The following is a 24340-nucleotide window of genomic DNA, read 5'->3' on the forward strand; positions in this document are numbered from 1 at the left end:
CTTCATGCTGAAGGCGCGCAGTTCTGCATTGCATTGGCTCACAGTCGCTGTCATTTCCCAGTTCCCAGCCCCAGGGCACTCAGACAAAGTTACTTTCAACTTTGTAAGTGTATCAATTTGATGTTGTAACTTGGCACCTGCAAAGTCGAAAGGAACTAGCCAACTTGTAAATGGACTGTACTGCCGTGTGCGCACTGCAAGGCCAGGCCCGGCAACCCAGACAGGGTGGGTGGGGATAGGTGTAACTAAGTGTTACAATTCGCAATCAGAAGTGGCCTGGCAGGCGCCAGCCATGCTGTCGCCGGATGCCAGACCTGTGGGCTGAGGGAGGACGCCACACTAAAGCAGGCCAGCACCGGGGGCTGGTTCCTGAAGTGTGAAGGCTTCACAATGAAGCCCATGCCTGGGCCGAAACCGGCCCACATGGTCTTCAGGAACCGGCCCCCAGGTCCCAAGCCATGATTTTGCATCGGCCACGGGCCGATGGGCCGACGACCCAATCCGACCCTGGCTCTGTATCAACAAAGCATTACAATGTGAGTGATTAGGCACTGTGAATGGGAGGGAGTGATCAGACGTGAGAAGGGTGCATAATGTTGCATGCTTTATGAAATAATGACTATGGCTTTAAAACCCAAGGGGGATTTGTTAGGCTCACATTAATCTACATGATGCTATTGTGACTTTGCATGCAGAATGGGGAGAATAAAACTAAAGCCATACTCCCATTGCTCAACATATTTCTATGACAATGAATATAGTGTATGGTTAGTTTACAATGAAAGGCTAGTTTATTATGTAATGTGGTTTGCTTCCAAGGCTTTGCTATAAATAATTATTTAAGCACCTGAAATGTAAAGCAAAACCTTAAATATCTATTTCAACTAAACCTGGAAAGATGTGTGCGTTCGCTTAAATTGTCCACATCCAAGTTTCACCATTTAGCAAAGTGTGTGATCCTGAGAAAATCGTTTAATTACATTGTGCCTAATGTGCAGCTCTACAAGTGACTCTGATTCACTTCAAAGCTTATGTTAATGTATCATGGTATTATAATGGAAAAGCCTAATAACTAGAGTTGCTCCACATATAACAAAAGTGCAATTTAGGTATTTTGCACAACAAAGTTATTTGTCACTTGGCTTATTTATGGCAATTTATTCTAAAGTCACTTCCATGGTGCCTCCAAGTATCAAGGACTGATGATGCGCCTTGCAATGTCCTTTTCGGTGAAGTCATTTCTGTTGGTGCAATCCATATAATAATTAGCACTAATAGATGAGTTTCCTGCATCTGGAATGATCCTGTGGTTTTATTTTTGTTGTTATGTGTTAAAATGCCATCTTCCACTAATGTTACCAAAAAAGTAGATTGGGGCAAGGGTGGGTGGATCGGGGGTGCCAATGAGACCATGTGGAATTCCACACACAGCATTTTGCTGCTCACCTCTCCCCCACCCCCTCTCTTACGATGCTGGATACTCCCTTGCTTAGTTTGGTAAGTGAAGCAGTTTTTTGTGGCCTGTAACCTGAACCATGACACCCATTTATTAATTTGCACCAAACCGTCCTGAAAAAGTGTCTGCAAAACTCAAAATACTTTCTGCCAGTTTGGTGAAGATAATTTTTGGCAGCAGGGGGAAAAGTTATACTGGGCTCTTATAAGTGTGCTTTTAACACGAAATCCCATACGGTTCCTTCTGCGCACCTAGAGCAAAAACTGCTTAACAAAAGTTCACCATGTTTGGAAGGCATATAGCACTCAAATTCATTTCACAGAATTTGCAGAGTACGACAGTTTTGGGTCACAGGTTTTCTCAGCTTGCCTCTTTCCACCCTACTTGGGGAGGGCACACCTTCCGCCAACTTCTTTTTGAAATTAAGATGGTGGTGCTTTACTAGCATCTGAAAAGTGGCAAGACTAATTTTAGAGTGGTTGCAGAGCTGTGGCTTGCCACAGAGAATGCACCATTTGTTATTGTTAGTGTGTCTTCATACCTGGGGCACTAATGTGTCCTGTGAGCTCTGCTCACATTGTCCAAATGTGACACATGCCCTCACTAGGGTCAGACCGCAGCCCAGCCCCCCAACAAACATACACAAACACAATAAAAAAAATGTTTTTTTAAAAGTACCTCTGCTCTGCTTTGAAATGCTGCCCAGGCCACGTCTCATATTACACCGACCTAACCTCTTCGCACTCAGGCACCTCCAGACAGAAACCAGCAGAAACCAGCAAGCTGAATGAGCTTCCTAGTTGCTGTCTTTGTGTCGCACAAGCACAAAGCCAGAAAGCGATTCTCTACGCCGCGGCCCCTGGAAGTGCTGCTGCTAGCGGGGCAGCACAGGCACCAGTGCTGACTTTGAGTCAGGCCAGCCAGGGTGAGGGACTGAGCCATGCAGGGCATGCCGGCCCTGAATGTGTTGCAGCGTGGCTGCCAGGCATCTCAGCAATATGTAATGAGACAGTGCAAGCCTTGCTGGGAACCCCAGCCGGGCTCGCGCTGCCCAATTACATAATTGATGATTGAGGCCCCCTGCCCTCCCTCCAAAAGTTGGGGGGACAAAAAGGCATGCCACAGAAGTTGGGGGACGAAACCCATTGTTCCCCCCTATAATTACGGCCATTCATGCCCCTGGAGTGGTATGATCTTCATGAACATTGTGCACACGTGGTGGCCCAGGATGGCCCGGAGTGTGGCGTGCTCCATGCTTTGTTAAGGAGTTTGGGCCGGGGGGCGGCACTCGAAGGGGGACCCACAAATGTTGTGTTATGCCACTACATGGAAGGCTGCTTTCCTGGTAGCGATTATATCCACCCAAAGAGTGTTAGAGATTCAAGCTCTTGCAAGTCCTCAAGATGAATCCTCGTGTCATCCCTAAAACACCTACAGATTTTCATATCAACTCAGCAATTGTAATAAAACTGTTTCTTAAAAGGCTTTCTCACCAGCGGAGCTCGCTCTACACTCCTTCGATGTAAACAGAGTGCTAAAATACTACATAGACAAAACAAGCAGTTTTCGTGGTATCAGGTATTAATATCGCCACATATATGGTCGCCGTAAATAATATCGCCACGAAAATGTCGTGGCGATATTATTTGGGTGACCATATTTGTGGCGATAGGGGCAAAATATTTTTTTTTTTAAAAAGTGGCGACATTATTACATGGAACCATTTTCGCAAGACTACTCAGCCCTTTGTTGCATTTGGACAATCAAATAAAGGAACGGCCATCTCCAAGCAGCGTTTGGCCCGATGGATTACTTCTGCAATATATTTGTGTCAAATAAAAGTCAATAGCCTTTAACTGGGAAGGCCCAGGCCCATTTGACTAGGGCAATGGCAGCTTCGGCAGCTATGTAGGCTGGAGTCTCACTAATAGACATTTGCCCGGCGGCTACCTGGGCAGTGCTCCCCACTTTCACCAAACACCATAGTCTAGATGAGCAAAATACAATGGAGGCGTGTGGAGGATGATTAGTCTTGCAGTGCCTGTTTCAGTAAGTTGAGCCTTTGTTCCTACTGCCATTATTCGAGTGTAACTGTACTGTACTGGACTCTATTAAAAGCATATGAATCTATGAACGATTCAATGCTGGAGAAGGAGCATGTTTATTTCCTGTAACTCAAGTTCTCCATAATTGTTATTTATCATAGATTCACTTCTTCCCACCACTAGCCGGATAAATGCTTCAGCAGTTTAAAGTACAGGTACACAGGAGAAGCTTGTTTAGAATCTAAACATGGCCGCTTGGGGATGGGGCTCGGTATACAACGTCACATTGAATGGGACAAAAAGCACCCAAAACAAGGTGGATGGATTGCAAAACACACCTATTTTATCTTTTCTGTAAGGTAGTAAGTGTGTAACCGTGGACGACAGGGAATATTCAAAGCATGGGACTCTATGAAAGATCCCAATGCTGGAGAACTGGGGTTACAGGTAAGAAACGTACTCCTTACAGAGGAGGGCTACCTATTTCCTATGTGAGTAAACATGCAGAGCTACTACTGCCTATGCTATACCTGTTTGGTTTCAGAGGGAAGCCTGAACTGAACTGCACCTTTGCATGCTGTGCCAACTTGACAAGCAGATGGACAATCTTGCACTGGCATTGTGCAATTCCTGGTCAGAGAGTGAGGGGATCCTGAAATGCCCTACCTGTACTGTAACTATTTGGGGGTTTAAATGAATGTGCAAATGCTTTACCTGTTGTATGTGGGAGGGCAGTTACAAGTGCCCATGCAGAATCTGTTCTGAATGCACGGGAAGCATGCATTGCTCCACACCTTGAATCATCTTTTTAGCTTGTGGAGCAAGGTGAGACTATTCCTTTGCATTACGTCGCTTTTTCATTATGTAAGGGAAACTCTCAGTGTACTTGGTCTAGGGTGTGTGTTGCTTGCAGTACCCATATTAAACCCGGCTCATTACCCACCTTTCTCCATATGGATCGCTCTTCGGTCCAGCACTGCCTCTTCTGACCACTACGATTTCCTCATAAATAGCAGATGTTGCTATCTGAAAGTTCGGCTTTGCTGCACCACTCAAGCAGTCCCGCCAAAGAAAGGTTATACAATCTGTTTGCCTCCTGCTTCTGATGCAAGCCATCCACTGTGAGGTGGGGCTTTTATCTGGTCTGTCCCAGGCCCTAGCACTACATACTGATCAATCACCTTATGCTGCAGGCTGGGCCAGACAGTGGTGGGGTGCTTTGTGCACTTGTAGAAACACGTGGCTCACACCTGTTCTGCTAATCCACTGCCCTCCTCATTCCTACCGTGCTCAGTCCCCGAGCCTGCCCGTACAAGTGCTGATCAGCACAAGCCTACTAAGTTACCCCTAACCTAGCTCCCTTTGCTCTGCGCTGCTTACACTGATTCTGTTAATTGCCCCATTCTGACATGCTTGCATTTTGCATTCTCGGTGTCCACCCTACTCTCACCTGTACAACTAAGCCCCACCATGCTCACTAACTACCTACTAATGCAGATCAACAAGACATGTGGCACAAAGGAAAAATAGTTTATTGATTTCATTATAGTCATGGGATGGTTGGTTTAAACACCTATATTGAATAGGACTTTATTTACAACTAAAAAGGGGTTTTCCTATCACAGAACGCAAAAGGTGCCAGTATGTATTCATGTTTCAAGAGGGAGTATGTAGTTGTCTGACATGTGGGTGTATATTCGATGGGAGATGGTCGGTCCAGTTGTGCAGTGCATATATGGATATATATAGGTATGTGTGTGAATATTGGTGGATGAACATGAGGGCCTCTCTGTGGGTGTATTGTTTGTGTTTGCCTATTGGCATTGGAGGGAGGTCTTAGTGTTATGGTTGTATGTAGGTGTCTGCTTCAGTTCTTTGTTGCAGGATTGGGAGTGTCTGATAGGGTGCATGGGTGTTCTATTGTGGAGCTTAAGTGTCTGAAGCATAGATCCACATAAGGATTTGACCAGAAGGAGCTAAACACAGCTCCTGTGAATCCAGCATCATCTAGTAAGCAGGAGCTAACTGTAGGGAACGAGGAGCTGGTACGAGCTCTAACCCATTATGGAGATTTGTCCCAATGCTCCTTTAACTCGGTATTTGAAAATGTTCATAAGGTCCCATATGTGTGCTTGCGTGGCACCAGTTGCCATGGTGTGCCAAAGGCAGCTCCAGGTAAGCTAGTGTGTATCGCAATAGTCAGGCTCTTTTAGGCAAGAAACAAAGCAAAATAGTTCTCAGCTTTGAGTAATCATGATGATGGTGGGGAGGGGTGTCTGACGGCTACTTGTGTGAGCCTGATGGTGGGATCTGTATGGTTGATGGTCAGATGTGCAACTCCGTATCAACAGAGCATACACCTCCTTTTGTAGGTGATCTCCTTTGGTCAACTAGAGCTCAGAATGCTACTTAAGCTAGGTCTTTTTCTAGTCTCCATCAGTGACCAAGGTATAGCTCTCAGCAAGCTTCTCTTTCTAGGTCTGGTCTCAGCTAGTCTCTAAGATATGGACCTCAGCCGTGTCTCGTTCTCTTTTAGTCTGTTCTCAGCTTTTGTCTGCAATATAGTGCATTTCAGGTTTGCTGGTTTTCAATAAATCATTTCCATTGATCTGCTTAGGCTGGCAATGTCTATTATCAGCCTCCCTGCCTCGGATCTATGTGATTTTACCAAATTGAAATTTCAGAGGATACTTTTTTACTGAACCTTTTTTACTGAAAATAATCTGGAATTTCTTTTTTTATGTGGGGGGATCCCCCAAACCACCAGTTTCCCTGTGCTTCTAACCCCTCCTCAACTCCCTCCATACCCTTTATGACCCCTTTACTCCTCCCCCCATACACATTGTAATTAAACATTTGATATTTGTTTCGCTATTTCCATTTCGGTAATAAGTGATTCCCTGTTTTCTATTCGGTAACATCACTGGATACCCCCTGCATCCACTTGCCTTCTACCTTCTGAAGGTACACCTTCTCCTCCCAGCCTTTGACCCAGTCTGTGTCCCCAACTGCTGAGCACCAATCAGTTACAGAGTATTTCTGATTAAGCTCACTGCCCAATAATTCCCCTAAGAAGGTTATTCACCTGTCTCCTCGTGTGGATAGATTATCACGCTAGATAGTAAAAGGATTTTGTAAGGGAGTAAATGCAATTCCCATTCCTAATGTAAGCATTGCTTAGGAGAGCTCAAAAATATTTAATTTCTAAAATGGTTATCCTTTTGTAATCCATACTGCTTTACAGCTAGTTGTTTTTAACCTTTTAAGAACCCCTGCAGATAAGGCAGTAACATTAGAACTCCTTCTTGTTGCACTGCTCTGCTGGTACGAGTGACCTGAAGACGTTTGTGGATAATTTGTAGGTTGTAGGTTGAAGCAGCTGGAAGGCATGTATGTGTCACTTGTTTCGTATTTTTAATTTTGGAGTATTGTTACTCACTTTTATTGTTTGTTTGAAGTATTTGCCTGGTCAAGGCAATGTCATAGTGGGGGAGAGGAGCCCTCTAGGGTATCAAAAAGAAATGATTTTCGATACGGTCCTTTAACGGAAATAATTTCTTTATGAAGGAAGCAGGACTTAAAAAACAAACGATTTCTTTTTGAAGTCACAGGCCCCATCCCCCGCCGAATGCCACGGAGGCCTCCATGTCACTGGGTGGGGGGAGCCCTATGACTTCAAAAAGAAATAGTTTATTTATGAAGTCCTTCTGCCTTCAAAAAGAAATTGTTTCCGTTATGGTAATTGGTCCCGTAATGGAAATAATAGGCAGAGTGACTTCAAAAAGGAACTGTTTCTTTTTGAATTCATAGGGGTCCCCCACACACTGTGATATGGTGGCCTCCAGCTCCATGACAAGAACAAGTGTTCCTGCTGCACTGGAGGCCTTGTTCCCTGTCCTGGATCAACGGATTCAAAGGTAAGAAAATGTATTTTGTGCAAATGTGTGTGCCTGCATGAAAGTGTATATATGTGAATGATTATGTGAGTGCATGATGTATGGGTGACGGGGGTGTGTGTGTGTGTGTGTGGGGGGGGAGGGTGTGTGTGTGTGTGTGTGTGTGTGTGTGTGTGTGTGTGGTGAATGCTCTGATTACTTATTAGTAATCTTCATTACTCCTAGTCCTACTCTTTCTCGTCCCAGTACTCGAGTATGAGGCACCTTGCCTCATACACAAGTACTGGGACATGGATGTAATGCCTGTTTTTGTTGCCTGTAATCTTCATTACTACTAATCACACTCTTCCTCATCCCAGTGCTTACCTATGAGGCAACATGCCTCATAGGTAAGTACTAGGAGGAGGAAGAGTCACATGGGGGTAATTCTGGACCTGGGCTGAGGAGCTGATTTCGGCAGTTGAGGTGGTAGTTTAGGCCAGCCCAAACATGTAGCATGGGCCGTGATTTGTTGCTTAGTGTCGTGGGGTCCTCAGCAAGGCTTGCAGTGGGGCCCCCAAATTGAGTGCCACGCTACTGGGTCAAGGAACTAAAAGTGCCTGGTATGTCTCTTATCTGTAGGTCTGCTCCAACCCTTGCTACCTTCACTAGTTCTGCCCCCCCCTTTAAAATTCATTTCACGATCTGCTGCCTAACACATTAAGTTTTCACTGTGAGGTAACCTGCAGTGTTGGATGACAATTACAGATTACGGGCAGCTATTGTATATCTCATGCTTCATGGCCTGAATGTAGAAACGACCTATTGTAGCATGCTGCGTTGGGATTATTATAATTATAGGGATGCATATGAAATAGTGGTGGGTGTGGGGTAGTGGAACAATCCTACAATTATGATATAAACATTTTTTTTTCCTGTTAAAGTCATATTCGTTTGTGTTGGTTGCAGATGTCTATGCATGTTTCAGATTGTTATGCAGGCACGTGAGGGAGGAGTGACTGTTGATAAATCATGTCAGGTAAGTTGTTGACTAAATGGGTATGGCTAAACTGCAGTAGGCATATAATAGAATGTATCCTTTTTAGAAATTCGGTTTTAGTACTGAAACTTTCTTGCTATACCAACCCATGATTACTGTTGCCCCAAGTGTGTCTGTACTAATCTGCAGAATGGAGTATTTGTTGGTGGCAAGCGCTCTTCCTTTGGGAATCACACTTTTTCATAGTTTCAATCCAATTTCTCGGCTTCTTCTGTATCAGCATTTAAGCCTTTTTTTTTTTTAAACAAAGTTCTTTCCTGTGTGGACATTTATTAGGCTGTGAGTTTGCTTTAATTCAGTGGGGGTTTATGTTCTTAAACAGTTGGCTGCAAGGAGTTTAAATTGGCATGGTAAGGTAATTCCCATTATTCGTTTACTTTTCTGGACTTGCCAAGTTTATTAAGCTCCTCCTTAACACCTAGGTCCACAAACCCTGCACTTCCCACCCTACTTGAGACTCGGCGGTCTGCTCCCCACCATGCTGCCAATCGCCCACCCTCCCCTGTTAGCTCCCTCCTCAATGCTTGTGTCACTGTGTTCTTCCCCCTATAACTGTAAAGCGCTCCGTTGCTTCCCAAAGCTAGGTGGGAGCTCAATAAATACCCAAATAATAATAATAATTAAGGAGCTTCACTGACAATTGATATTTTGTGTCTTGGCGACCGTAATATATGCTGATTGATAGCATTGGATAATAAACCATCCAATAGCAAGAGGATGATCATTTGTTCTGCAACACTTTTTCCAAATTGCTGTACCTAGAAGGTTTTATATACAATTATTACAGAATAAAGTTAGTAATGATAATTTGCTATTTATTTTGTGCTTTTGCCAAAAGTATACATCTACCAACCTTGCAAGCAGGGCCGGCCTGAGGTCTGGGCAGTCTGTGTTGGGGGCCAGGAGCCCGCTGTTGGGGTCCAGGGAGGAAGAGAGTGGGCAGGCATCAATGCCTGGGTCGACTACACCAAGTAATATTGTTGTAAGGGGCTGTGCTGCTGCCATACAAACGCCCGCTTTCCTGGTTTTCCGAGTTAGGCAACGTGTCACCTCTCAACCTCCTGCTGCGATGCTCTAGAGACAAACATTTGTAGAATCTAACATTTTCCACACATTATATATGAAGCATGCCTTTGTCAAACATTGAAAGGCAAACGGGTAAGCTTTTCACACATTGAGTTTTGTTACGTCTCGAAAGTACATTTTGAAAAACCACAGGCATTTTCTTTACCATCTGTTGGATTGCATTCTGTTATTTGTAGAATTCCATTCGAATGGGCGAGGGAAGGGTCATATTTCTGTAAGGATATGATATGATGTGGCATTTATAACACACCTGAACCCAAGTGTTTCTAGGCGTGACAAGACAATGAGGGGGAAACAAAGGGAGGGCAAAATAACGATCTTACTAGGCCTTGTGTCATTCTGATCGCGCAAGTGCTGGGAAGAGGGAACGGAGAAGTGCCAGTGGAGAGGGGAAGGGGGAAGTTCAGTTAACTCACAAGTGCAGGCAGCGGGTGGCTCATAAGTGCAGAGAGAAGGGACTGTAGGGGTGCAGATACAGATCCTTAAATTCTGGGGAGCCTTGAGGCAATGCAAGGGCAATTGGACTTGCAGTAGCCTGGGCCCGAGTTTAGAGGGTGACCAGGTGGCCAATACGCGGAGCAGTCAAGTGCATCAGCAGGGGAGAAGAAGAGAGAAAGCGGAAGCTTAAAGGAAGGTCTTGAGTTGCTTCCAGAACCGGAGGTGGTTCTGCTCAAGTTTGAGAGAGACAAGGAGGCTGTTCCAGAGGGAGGCTGCAACCGAGGAGATAGATCTGCCCCCAACTCTTTGCTTGGAGAAAGGTCTGACCCTCAGAGAGGTGCAGGTGGATGAGCAGAGAGCTTGAGAAGGAAGATGTTTTGGAAGAGAAAGTTAGAGTGGTCCCAGTCCCCAGAAAGTCTTGTGGACGATGTAGAGGGTCTTGAACTTGATCCTTGCAGCCACAGGGAGCCAGTGAAGAGATTTCAGAGCTGGGGAGATACGATCCCTGGGCTTGAGGCCAAGGACAAGTCTTGCAGTCCTGTTCTGGATAAGTTGTAAAGGTTGAAGAGTAGAGGCAGGAAGATTTAGAAAGAGGCTGTTGCAATAGTCCAGCCCAGAGAGGGCCGGAGCTCTGGAGACAGTGAGCTTCTGGGGGAAAGTGAGAAAAGGTCTGGGGATGTATATATTTCTGTGAGTACTTCACTGTGGTTGGTGTACTTTTCAAGTCATCATCATAGAGCACAGCATTGTTGAAAGCTAAAAGTGGGAGAGGAGGAAAGGATGTGAGTAAAGTGAGTCATGAATATTTGGCCAGTATGTGGTAGGAGAGGTTGCAGTCATGGAGACTGGAAAGGTTATTTTTCCCCTGTTATGGCCCTGCTCTGATTTGTAGGGCACACATGAAGGATGCAATGGGTGGACAGCGTCTGCCCACTTTTTAGTTTGCGTTGTTTGGTGTCACTTGCGATAAACTGAAATGTTCGCATTAGAGTACAGATAGAGAGACATGGCATATGAGAAGGGACACACAACTTGTAGGTGTTTGATTATTTGCCCACCCATTGACTGCCCATGGCCATCCTACGCCGTATGGCCATTCCCACCCAGTTACTGTCCCTCCCTGCACAAAACACCTCCTCAAAGGAACTCTCTGAGCTCACTTTAATGAAGTCTTACCATCAAACTTTGCATTCAATGTGCCTGTCAGCGTTTTGTCAAAGCAGTCTTGTGAGAGTTAATGGATTAATTGGAGTTGTAAACTTACTACTGGTGTAATAAAAATCTCGTTTAACTAGGTCTGACTTCAGCCACGCGATTTATGAGCACTATGTGTGTCCTTCACTGAAGCCCTGTTAAAAACAAACATTGGCAAAGCCAACAGTTTTGCATTGTGTATAATTATTAGGCATTTGCCAGGCACTGCTATTAGATGCCCAGGTGCTCACACCATGTTGCACCTACCACGATCAATGGCCATTTACTACCACTGTGGCTGTGCCTGGTAAGTGTCTTTGCATTGCCTACACAAAAGCCCAAACATTTGGCATTGCCAATGCTTGTTTTCAGTTCTCCATGTGAAATGTGAGTTAGGGTTCTCCAGTCCCTGCTACATGGACACGATAGCCAGAATCAGTTCCTGCACCCGCTAAAGTTCACCAAGCACTGATGTACACATGATTTTTTTAGGTGCAGCATTTTTCAAGCCAGTTCACATGACATGAGTCGGTATGTATTCTAAGGAAACATTATATAATGTCATATTCCAATGAGCTTTAAGTGCAATAATTTGCGGTGGTGCATTTGTTTACGTTCTATGGCATTAACTGCTTTTTTGGGCTTTTTTAACTTTGCAAATAGAAATCACTCCATTAGCCCCAGCCCATCGATGAAATGATAAACAAAATCTACAAAAATTAAGATGATGTTCAAGCAGTGTGTCAGGACCTGGGTCCTTCGGACTGGCTCTTGATTAGTCCGAATGTTGGGGCTCACTGTGGGGTGAGCGTGCCTGGCGATCAAGGGTGCATTTTTCCCAGCTGTCCATGAGAAGGCGTAAATATGAGTAGTGCAGAGCCACCCAAGTTCCAAATTCCTTGTTGGTGCTAGGGAAGAAGGACAACTTGGCTTACTAGAGTGTCAGGTCGGGCGTGGAGATAAACCAGGCTGTGAGTGACATAGGTGTTTAAAGTAATGGTGGGGCTTCATACATGCTTTTTCACACCTTTGCTTTAACTCCATGCTTATTGGCTCACCACATGGAGGAGGAACAGGTTTTGGATCGTACGGTAGTTGTGTAGCTGTGCTTTAAGGTCTATATGGTATGATGTATAAGTCCTGAAAGCAGTCTTGGAACAATTCGATCTATTTATGGGGGGTGGTGGGTCCCCTCATAACTGACCCTGCAATATAAACACTCTCGTGGTTTCAGGAGCTTTGGAATCCTCCCCATTTGCAGGGTCTCCAGAGGCGACCGTGCCTAGGCATCAAACCTTCTGGACTCTGGCTGTGCAGGATTTGGGCATCACTCAGGTGAGGTGTAGGGCATGAGGGAGATAATGGTGTGTTATTTTATATACCGCTTTCGCCAAAGCGCTTTATAGAGAACATATGTACATGCAATTACCACCCAAATGAAACTGGTACTGATTTAGCAGCCTTAGAAGGCTAAAAGGCTGAGTTGACCTTGCAAGGTTTCGAACCTGTGACTTGCAGATCACACACAGATCACAGCAGTGAGCACTCAACCCGCTGAGCCAGCTTACCAAATTACAGTGCTCTTTATCCTAACAAACTGGTATTGTGTAATATCATCTCAAATCCTCCTCAAAGTGGCCAATGTGTGTCTTCTTTATTTAGCCCAGTTAGTATTGATATTGGATAGAGTTTTGGCTTCTGGATGAGCTACTGTAATTCTGATTAACTCATTTGTCAACGTTTTTCGTTCCTTTTTCAATTCCGCATCCAATGGTTCAACTTTCACTGTTGAGTTAAATTGCATTTCTTTTGACAAAACAACAGTCTGTGAAGGAGGCTTCTACAACTCATTGTAATCTTCTCACCCAATTGAAGGGTCCCTCACACAATATTTGCTCACAATTCTTCCAGTATTACCTGCATGTAATGTGGGAACACATTCTGCCCACTACAGTGTAGGATAGCTGTATATAAGATACGATGACGTGCAGAATTCCCTCATATATGTAACCGATCTCAGACTAAAATAAGGTCTGTTAGTAGAATGTAGTGTTTTGAAACAACATGGAGCATGCAAAGTGATGCTTGTATTAACTAGTATTTGCTTTACATTTGTAAAGAAGCCTCTAGTGAGGTGTGTGTGTTTACGTTACTTAAAATAGATGATTACTTTAGCTTATTCACATATGCATGCATACATATATTTAGTTCTGCATAGAATACTATTACTTACATATTCACTTACATATCACTTACATATTGAACCAGCACGAAATGCAAGCAAATTCAATTGTATTCTTTGCATAAATAGAAGCTAGGAAACGTCTGAACAAGGCAAGACAAGGCCTTCACATTTCACCTAGCACAGTATAAAGCCAGCCGTCCTTGGCACTAACAGCTTGATGACATGAGTAGACTTCTGAGCACCAATCTACAGTTTGCAAATGCCATTTAGAGCAACTTGTCCTTGATGCAATGTACAAAGTGACCAGACTAATTGCTTGTGTACAATTAATATTACACTAGACTCCAAATCATTGTCGTTGAAACATTTTGCTGATGAGGAGTCATCATTGGAGAAAGTTTGATTGCATCATAGAACATGATGCAAGATGTAATGCAAGGTCCATAGTGGGGCCTTGACTGATGCACGGCCCATCGAGTGACATGTAAGTTAATTATTAGGAAATTACCATCTGAGCCCTATATTAACCCTATAAGTTCATTGGAGAGGGTTGGCACATTTAGGTGGGGCAAGCGGAGCTTGGCTTTCAGACAGACCTGTCAAGACAATTGGACAGTGGGTGTTTGCTTCCTTTTGAAGTATTATTATTATTAGGGTATTTATTGAGAGCGGACCTAGCTTCGAGAAGCAACAGAGCACTTTACAGATGTATACAACAATACAGATACATAACGGAGCACTTTACAGAAGTATGCAACAGTACAGATGCATGATGGAGTGCTTTTCAGAGGTAACAACAGAACAAATATACAGCAGGGTAAGATACAGAGGGGCACAGAGGAGGGTACAGCTGTACAAGGTGTCAGGGAAATAAGGGGTGGACAGCATGTAGCGAGTCAGGAGGAGCGAGGGGCGGCGTGATGGCCTAGGTGTTGAGGAGGAGAGACTCCTTGAGGAGGTGGGTCTTGAGTTCTTTTCTGAATTGTAGGAGCGTGGGGGCGAGGCTGATGCTGATGGGGAGGAGGTTCCATAGTCCTGAGGCGTAGGCAGAGAAGGTTTGTTTTCTGGTCCTTTCCTTTTTGCAGCAGCAGATTTCAAGTCTGCACGTGTCCTGGCTTCTGGTGGTGCGCTGTCCGTTGGAGATGCCGAGTTTCTCCAACAGGTAGCTGGGTGACTTGAGGGCGACTGCCTTATATGTGATGCAGCAAGACTTGAAGGTGATTTGTGCATGCAGTGGGGGTCAGTGATGGCCGATGAGGGCCAGGGTGATGTCGTTTCTGCATAGACCCTTGATGGGACGTGCGGTCGTGTGTAGGACACTTCTCAGGTGCAAAAGGGAGGATGGCGGAAGGCCTTCGAGGAGTGCATTGGCCCCATCCAGGTGGGATAGGACCGGAGCTTGAACAGTGGATCTAAAGTAGTCCGGAGGGTGGAAGGGCTTGACTTTCTGCAGGAGTGAGAACTGATACCAAGCTGTCTGAGTTTTCTTAGCTATGTGTGTCTTGAAGGAGAGGTATTTGTCAGGAGAGGTGTTTGTCGGAAGAGGTGTTTGCCAATGTGGAACTCGAGGGACTTGGCGCAGGAGGTGAGCTTGGGTGAGAAGCCCTCCAGGTTCATGGTTGATAGTAAGGTCTGTATCTGTATATCTGGGTGTTCGTTGTTGTTGGTGAGGAGTAGGAATTCGGTCTTGGAGGGGTTGAGCTTCAAGTATGCACTGGACATCCAAGACTGGATCAGCGAGAGGCCGGTTTTGAGCCTATGGATGTTCTTAATGGAGTCGATCTTGAGGTATAGATGTGTGTCGTCAGGGTATTTGTGGATGTGGATGTTTTGTGTGGCTAGGAGGAGGATGCCCAGCAGCTCCATGTATAGATTGAAGATCACTGGGGAGAGGATGGAACCCTAAGGGACTTCACAGGTGACGGGTAGCATTGGCAATCTAGCAGAGTCCATCTGAACAAACTGCTGGCGGTTGACAAGGTAGGACTTGAACCAGTGTAGGACATGGTAGCTGTTCGCCATGTGCGGATGTATGGTGTCCGTAATCGCCTGGTGGTCTACTGTGTTGAAAGCAGCCGAGAGGTCGAGTAGAACCAGTAGGCAGGGGTGGCCGCCATCAAGGATGTTGAAGGCGTCGTCGACCACCTGTACGATTGCTGTCTCCGTGCTGCATCTGAGTCTGAAACTGTATTGGTAGATTTGGAGGAGATAGTTGGTGTTGATATGTTGCTGATACACCCTATTTGCTAGTTATAACTGAATTAGAACTGTGCTAACCATTGATCATTTATTTGCTTATTATCAGATGCGTGCTTAATACAATGATATACTATGGTTCCATTGTTATTGTTACGTTTACTTTCAAAGATGCTAAAATGATAGTCTTTTATCTGGTAGAGATGAGAATGAATTAATGTACTACAGAAGGTGTTTTTATTCTTGCATTTCATTACATGTAGTTTCTCTGATATATGTTTATATTTGGAGAAATGGAACATGTTTAAACTTTTGGTTTAAGTTCTTAGCTTTTAGCTAATGAGAAATTTGACATGCCCATGTGGATATGAACTGAGCAGTTTTTAGAGTTGGTTTTTGAAGAGATGGTTTTCACTGACCCTGCACATAGGTGTGGGTTGATAGAGGTGTGACTTATAGCTTGTAAGAAGGTCGATTTGATTTGATTTGTTGGTGAATTATTAATGAGCAACCCGAATAATTTTGTAACATAAAATGTATTCTTTTATACATTAGTAGTCATGTTTGATTCAATGTGTAAACGTTGTTTTGCGGTATGATGCCCTTCTCTTTCCTTCACTTTCCCCTCTTGAGATGTGTGCAGGCACAGTGAGCTCGTGGGTACAGTGAGCACATGAAGTAACACTTTTATTCAATAATGTGTAAGGGTTGTACGTGCAATAATGTGTGATGCCTATGCATAAGGGTTGGAGGAGATCACATGCTTTGAGTTCCAATGGGGTGAACAAAACGAACCTGCTTCCACTCATGAAGCAAATTCTGGTGTTGTAATGGGACAGAAAATACTTTTTCTGAATTCCGATCAAGCAACCATTTGCTAACCGTGTCGCAAGAAAAAAGTGCTTCACCTTTACTGATAGCACAGCTACAGGCGGGGGGCAGGGGGAGGTTTCCTCCTCCATTAAGGCCAGCATTTTTATTCTAGCCTGGTGGTTCTACAGAATCCATGACACAATATTCCTTCCTTCTTTCCCAATGCCCAGTCAGTTACTTTTCAGAGGATAGGAGGATGCTGGAGCATTTCCCTGTTAATGGCATCCTCCACTGCTATTGGGGCCGAACTCCCCTTGGCTGATGGTCATCTCACAATGCAGGCTGTATGTGAGCCTAATGCATTAGTCTGTCCCCATGACACCTGTCCAAATAGTAGTATACACGCAATGGCCACAACCACCACCAACAAGCTGCAGTGGTGGTGCTGATGGCAGCGACAGGGCCCTGCTGATGGATGATACCACTGCTACAGTAGGCACATAGGGCAGAGGGGTTTGAACAGGCTCAGAAGGAAGGGAGGCTAAGAGCTGGTTGTGCCATTGTGCCCAGCCTGGAGAAAGTGTCTCCTCTTGTGAGGAACCCGCAGACACGTCCTCATTGCCGCCACATCACTAGAGGGTGCTGTGGAAGAGGGATAACTGGAAGATGAAATGCACACACCAGTTAGACTATGCCTCTGAGCAAGGTGCTTATGCATAGCAGGCTTTCTTCCTTTTTATATGCAGCTGGACTGTGTCTTGAACAGCAACTTTTCTTCACCTTCATAGAAAGCTAAAGTAGTCAATCTGAAACTTGACAAGAGATGCCTGTGCCTGCCTTGCCGCTTGTGTAAGGGCAGGCACAGGTGCAGAGACTTCAGTATCTTACTCCTCCTGCCAAAGCCATCAGCTGTGGTATCATCCTTGTCTGCTCCACCTCTGTCTCCTGCATCACTACCCGTAACCCCTCCTCCTCCATCTCCAGGGTGCACCACACCTCTGCCGCACCCTCTCCATGCTAAGTTGCCATCCCTTCCTCTCTCACTCCAAGATTTATTAAGGCATTGTGCAGCAACATCTGTGGTGACCTTCTTTTGTACTGAGAAAGCTAGGGCCATATAGTCTCCCCAGTTCCCAGACACCACACCTGCCCTCCCTGCACCGGAGGAGTGTTGTGAAGTGTGTTTGCTGTGATTGGAGTGATGAAGAATGGTGGGAAGTGTTATGTGGGGGCACAGATTTTAGGTTGATGTGTGCTCCGACAAGATTCCTAGACAAAATTCTTAAAGAAGAAGAATGTGTCAATGAAGAACGGATCTAGGGGAAAATAGAGGGGAAGGGACACGAAATATGTTTCAAGATCTAGCAAAAGCAATGGTTGTTTATAAAACTGTTAGGACCTACTTTTTCTTTTCCTCCCCTTGGAAACAAAAAGGAGAAGCATTGTCTCTTTGTCTCTGATGATGCATTCGTTGCTTAATTATGGAATGATGGATTAATGTACAGTGATGGATGGATTTGTGAAAAGTTTGTAATAAACTGTATGATTTTAAAAAAGGAAAGAAAAAAAAGCTCTCTCTGCGCCGGCATTGGCCCCCCATCTGATGGATGTTCAATAATAAAATCGCAGCAAAAAAGTCGTTTGTAAAAGAAATGGCTGCAAGAATTCTGTGGTTTGACCCGCTAAAGGTGTACCCATTAAACCATTTAAGGGGAGCAGGGGTTTCAGGGGTGTCCCCTGCTCGCCATAAATGGTATAATGGGTCCATGGATTGCGCTGCAAAACCACAGCCTTTTTGCCGCGATTTTAACACATGGAACCAACCATTTGATGGACCTTCCTCCCCACCACTTTCTTCTCCTGTGGGAGTGGCAATCCCTTCCTTGTCAGCCCTGCCTTCCCAATCTCCCCCCTTGCCTCCTCCAATAAGGCAAATCTTCCTTTGTCATTCCCTCCCTCCCCCCTTCCCGACCCATCCCCCAATGATGCCCGCACCTGAGGCAACACCTGCCGTGGCTGTGGGCATCTGGCATCTTCATCCACAACCACAATAAGCACCTCCTTCTGCCTCTAATACCTAAATTACCACCCTAGCCCTCCGAGAAAGGCGCCTCATTGTCCTGCTTCAGCTCGGCCTCCAAAGACAACGCTCTGGGCCAGTTGCCATGACGAGGCTAGGGTACTTCTGGAATGTCCCTTTCTTACTGTAGCAGCAAGTGTACTTAAGCATAGGTTGGAAAATATTATGGGAAGGCAAAGCAGTCAAGACAGTTTTCAAAAGAGGCAGGAAATGTAGCATGTTACCTCTTTAAAGACCTCCAGACTGTACACGTTGTCATCGTCTGCAAAATAAACGACTCCATTCACTGAGCGTGCAGACATGAATGTTTCCCGCAGCCAGGAGAGGGCCAGGTTTCTCTGCATTCCACCTTTGGACCGTTCACTGTACCTTTCTGTCTTGACACATAAATGTGTGAATACGAGCCCGCTGCTCTGTAGGAGTGACGTCACCAGCGGAGTCTTATTGGCAGAATCCTCCACAACAATCCAGTGAAAATGCTGCAAGTGTAGGAATGTGTGTGTAAGTCGTGTCAGTTCTGCTTTCTGTACCAGGCGGGCATAGGTGGGGGTGACCGCGTAAATAGTTGGCACGTCCATCTGCTCTGATTGAACTGTTGAAACAAGACCAGAGAAACGTCGTTTAGTTTCCATTAGAACGTCGTGAGCATTATTTTCAAGTGCGTAGTTGCCACCGGTACAGTAAATGCAGATTTCAAGAAGTGCTGGAAAAGCAAACAGGGCACTGCAGGGTGGCATCTAGAGAAGTCACGTGATGACACAAGCATTGAAAAACTCAATAGGTCTGGCTTTCTAAATGTAGAAAGAATGCCTTTTTAGGTCTCACCATAGGGGTCTGCCAGAGTTCTTACAACAATAAGTAGAGGGGGCCTAATGTCAATCAGTTCCTCGATGATACACAGAGAGTGCACCATGGTGAGAGCTCAGTAAGAGTGTTGGATATGCGTAGAAGCTAGCCGAGGCAGCATCGGACTGGGGCATACAATTGTCTCGGACACCAATGAAAATGTGGCACAAAGTTGCAAATGGCAATTTATTCTTTTTGTGACCGATTGTTTGAATAGTACTGAAGAGATTTTTGATAAAATGTGATGCAAATTGTGCATTTTAAAGAATATGTAATAAGTAACACTGGTCAAAACTACTAGCTTCATGGTGAAGTAACTCATCAGACTGGCCCAGATAGGACAACAAAGTGGCCCACTTTGACTCAAAAAACTGGCCCACACTAGCATTATGCGTTTTTGGTTCGGGCATTGCTCTGTTGCCCGATAGGCCAGACCCAGCCTGAGCCCAAACGTGTACGTTGGGGAGACAATTCTTAAATGTGGCTTCCAAGGGCTTCTTTTATTTCTCTGCCGTTTGATACACTGATATGTTTTCATATTTGCGTTGCATTACAGCGTGGTTTAAGAATATAATTACAGCCCTGTGCTTAGTGAGGTGGAGAGTGGCTTTCATTGAGTGATTGCATCTTAATTACATAAGCAATACAAAGAAGTAGCTTCTCATTGTAACTCAGATAGTGCAAGAACCCCCTTCCCACTAAAGGGAGAAGGGGAAGGCACAGTACAAGTTCACCCGTCAAAGAAGAAAACTGAGACTCAATTCAATAACCAGGAAAGAGCCCATGAAAAAAACACCTACATTCCTTGCTGTGATGCTACCCTGTGGACCCTGTGGCAGAGGCTAGTCTGCATATACTTTTTAATGTGGCATGGCTAAAGCAAACATGATAAGTGCCATTATGTGGCTAGACTGACCCCCCCCTCACTACTGTTCCATGCATCCCCTGCCCCTCGCCCCGCAATGGTTTCCCGTGCCCTCACAGAATACAAAATCGGTTCAAGCCGACTGACAGCTGTGCACTTGCTACAATGTTTCAGACAGTCTTGCCTATTGAACCTCTAGAAGTCACCCTTTATGTCAGCAAAGGAAAATGTTATTTCTCATCTAGAATGACTAATGCCACTAACAACAAGAAACAAATATTACATATAAAATAAGATTTTCTGTTATCAATCAACTTACTACTAGTCAGGCATCTTCTTCTATCGCTTCCTCCCAGACCCTCTGTGGCAGTCTAGGTTCGTTCTTTACTAAAAAGATTGCTTTTCACAGAAAAGGAGGCAGATCTTTCTCAGTTCTGGTCCCATGAAATGGAGCCATCTCCCCTTTAGGATTCTGTCTAGTCCAAGGTTGCTCTCTTTTAGGAAACACTTGAAACATTATTTTCTCTCTAATTTAATGACATTCAGCCCGCCATCATGCACCGCTTCCCTGGCACCAAGAAACCACCCTGTTGGAGGGTGATCAGATGTCCCGGTTTTCCCAGGACAGTCCTGGTAAATCGCGCTCCATTGCGAGAGTTTTTTAATTTTAAAAAACCCATCCTGGGATTGGATGGGTGGGTGGCTACAGTCCTGGTTTTTGCCAGGACCCGATTGCGAAATCCTGAAATCGGGCCCAGCGTGAAAGTGCGCGTGAATGCTTTACATGCCGCTATTTCCTCCCCCTCCCTGATCTCCTCCAATGAGAGGAGTGTGCCTGTGAACACCCTCCCCACCATAGCCCGCCTGCAGCAGGAAAGCGTCATAGAAGTAGGATTACAGTTTTATCCGAGTCGTCTTTGTGTTTACTGTAGTCCAACGTCTATGTCTAAGGCCCGTCCCGTTTTTGTTTTTATCTGGTCACCCTACCCTGTTGGTGTATGCTTGACCAATCACAATACAATACAATTCACCATATTGTAGAGAAGCATAGACTGAGCATCATCATCAGCCCCGTCCCCAAAGCAGTGCTGGGGCTAATTGAGACAGTACTGAGTGTGGGTCTATTATCTGTGCCATTACCAAAGCCCATGTTACCATTTCAATGTAATAGAGTTCTGTTGCGCAAAAAGGCGAACACGGAACAGGCACAGGTGTGTGCAAACCCTCTTTCCGTGACATCTCCTAGGTAAGCCCAGCCGTCAACGTTTTACATTCACTGTTGCCATCAGGAGTGCTGTGACGTAAAGAGATGCGGAATGAGACACCGACTGCGAAGTGTTTATAGCTTTTATCCCGATGGTCCTCTGAGTAAAAAACGATGGGACGTCAGTTATCACTGAAATCACGGTCCAGCTGTAGAAACATATTTAGGAGTGCTCTAGCCACAGGTTTGACACACATGGCAACATGAAATAATTGGCATGCACAACAGCAAGCCAACCAAAGTTCACCCATCCTGCCAAAGAAACACGGTCGGAAAGACATCCCAAGTTTGCTGGAACCACAGAAACTCTCTGGGACCACAATGTAAGGAAAAGCAGGGCATAATTATGGGGGCTGTAGTTTCAACAAGTGACAAGCTTAGCCCAGTAACCATGTGCAAGATCAGTGAATTGGATCTGGGACAGATAAATGCCAGGAGCTGAAGCAACACATGACTCCCAGGAGAACACCACGATTTGGAGGAGGAATTAAAAAAAGATGCGGGGTGCATAGGGAGAGCAGCTGGCGGAAACTAAACATCATGTGCAAGCCACAAGAGTGGCAAAGATGGCAAAGGTGGAGGCTCAGCGTTGGATCTAAAAATCTTGACCTAGATCCTAAGCAGGAAGACTTGGAAAACAGGTCACATCAAGAAAAGGTTCGAATCAAGAGCTTGGAGATGGGAGCTAAAGAACAGGACACCCACCAGGAAGCACATAACCGAGATTTTCACTCTTATCCTGAATTTTGAGGTGCACATGGTTGAGCTGGGCAGAATTCATAGCATGGGTCCAAAAACCCTGCAGTCTTCAGAGAAAGCCCAGAGACATTTTATTGAAATTCCACAACTCTAATCAGAAAGAAGAGGTGCTGGCAGCAGCAAGATATTGATCCAACCTTTTCCTTTCACTTCCACACATTCAAACTGTTTAAAGACATATGTGCAGGTACCCTCCAGTGGAGACCATAGACCAGACTAGTGCAGTGACTCACCACCACGAGAAAATATGTTAAAGATCGACACATCCCTTTGGTCTGGCATTTTGTTACATGGATAAATCCCACCAGGTCACTATTCTATCTGATGCTATGGCTATTCTAGACCTCCCATCTACTGTAAATGATCATCCCAACACCTTGGCTTATCCATAGAAGATGATGCTTGACAGCAGAATTGGAGTCCGGAAAAGGACCACCACGAGGAAGAGCGGCCCAGATTTCGAAATGATCCAGGACAACTAAGTGACTTGAACTGTCAGGCCAAGTAGTCCAAGCAGGCCGTCCATATATGTTGCTCATATTTCCTTTGGGGTCTAGTAGTATAATATGCACATTGATAAAAGGTATTATATTTCCATGGTGCACATGTCTAAACAATGTAGGGCCTGGACATTGAGTAGAACACTCTGCTTCTATGTAGGCTTTGTTAGGGAAGTTCTTCAAACACACAAGAATGGGTGGTCAGAGGGTGTCTCTGATCCCACCACGTGACACACAGCCATGCCCTGTCTTTGGCCTCTCACGCCTAAGGACCAGGGCAACATTCAGTAAGATATTATGTACCCCATACAAGGATGACGCTCAAGAAAACCTTGACCAATCAAGGCATATTTTCAAGCAGCTCAGAGAGAGAGAGAGAGAGAGAGAGAGAGAGAGAGAGGAGAGAGAGAGAGAGAGAGAGAGAGAGAGAGAGAGAGAGAGAGAGAGAGAGAGAGAGAGAGAGAGAGAGAGAGAGAGAGAGAGAGAGAGAGAGAGAGAGAGAGAGAGGAGAGAGAGAGAGAGAGAGAGGGAGGGAGGGAGAGAGGGAGGGAGGGAGGGAGGGAGGGAGGGAGAGAGAGAGAGAGAGAGAGAGAGAGAGAGAGAGAGAGAGAAAGACTGAGATTCCTCTGTCTGATTTGTTTGTGTTTGCACACTTAGTTACATAGTCATCAAATCAGAATATCCACAGCCCCTTCTGGCAATATTGATTTACCTGCATAGGGGGTCGGTCTTGCAGGTCAAATTGAACAGGCAGGGGACCCTGCCTCAAGAATTTTACACCCATAGGGGCCTGAGGCAGGGATGTGGGCTTGGCGCCTGCCTGTTCAATCTATTCATGGCAGACTTGGGAGAGTGCTCGAGTGTTGCGTCCTTTGTTTCACCTATGATAGAGGACCTGAGGCCCACATTTGACCTATGTGGATGATGTAGTCCTACTGCAAAACACACAGCTGGGACTGCAGAGGTTGGCTAGTGCCTTGGAAAAGTATGCAGAGTTAAATGAACTAGTGATTAACTGTGGTAAAACAAATGTCCTAAGATTCTGAAAAAAATGGAAAAAAACTAATGATATGATATGGCATTTATAACGCGCCTATATACAAGTGTTTCAAGGTGCAACAAGGCAAGGGGGGAAACAGAGGGAGGACAAAAACAATGATCTTACTAGGCCTAGTGACATTCAGATCGCGCAAGTGCAGTGGAACGGGGAGGAGAGAAGTGCCGGGGTTTCTCATGGTCACTGTGCAAGGAATTTGTGGTACCGAAATTTGGACATACGGATTTGGGCTTTGGAATGGATCCTGACCCAAATAGAGGTATAGTAATTAGTAGGTTGAAGTTAAAAGCTACTCAATTGGCGACCCAGGTGAAAATGATATGCATGCAGCATTGTAGATTTTCACTAGTGCCGGTTCTAGATTTGTATAGATTGAAAGTGGTGCTGGCGCTATTGTATGGAGCGGAGACTGCTGATGTCTATCGGGGGCTACACTGGGACAAGATAGAGGTGATCATTTGGAGGGAGGCGGTAACTTAACCTGATTGGAGTTTGGTCTTTCCGCCCTGTCCTACATCTTGAGATGGAAAATACTATCACAATACAGATTATTATGAAGCCATTCTACGGATTCCTTGTATAGTGAGTGATCTGGGTTCCACAACGATTGGAGGAAATTAA

At 45.2% G+C, this 24340-nt stretch overlaps 1 protein-coding gene across 1 annotated transcript in view; it reads right to left on the minus strand.

Moving 5' to 3' along the window:
* LOC138566585 (galactosylgalactosylxylosylprotein 3-beta-glucuronosyltransferase 1-like) overlaps positions 1 to 24340 on the minus strand; it is a 148278-nt gene that overhangs the window by 21705 nt on the left and 102233 nt on the right. The window contains exon 2 of the mRNA XM_069644100.1: positions 18653 to 19020. Coding sequence (XP_069500201.1) covers positions 18653 to 19020 — 368 coding nt within the window. The remainder of the gene's footprint in view (positions 1 to 18652; positions 19021 to 24340) is intronic.

This window comes from Ambystoma mexicanum, chromosome 2p, assembly GCF_040938575.1.
Source record: "Ambystoma mexicanum isolate Mex_15411 chromosome 2p, UKY_AmexF1_1, whole genome shotgun sequence".
Lineage (NCBI taxonomy): Eukaryota > Metazoa > Chordata > Amphibia > Caudata > Ambystomatidae > Ambystoma > Ambystoma mexicanum.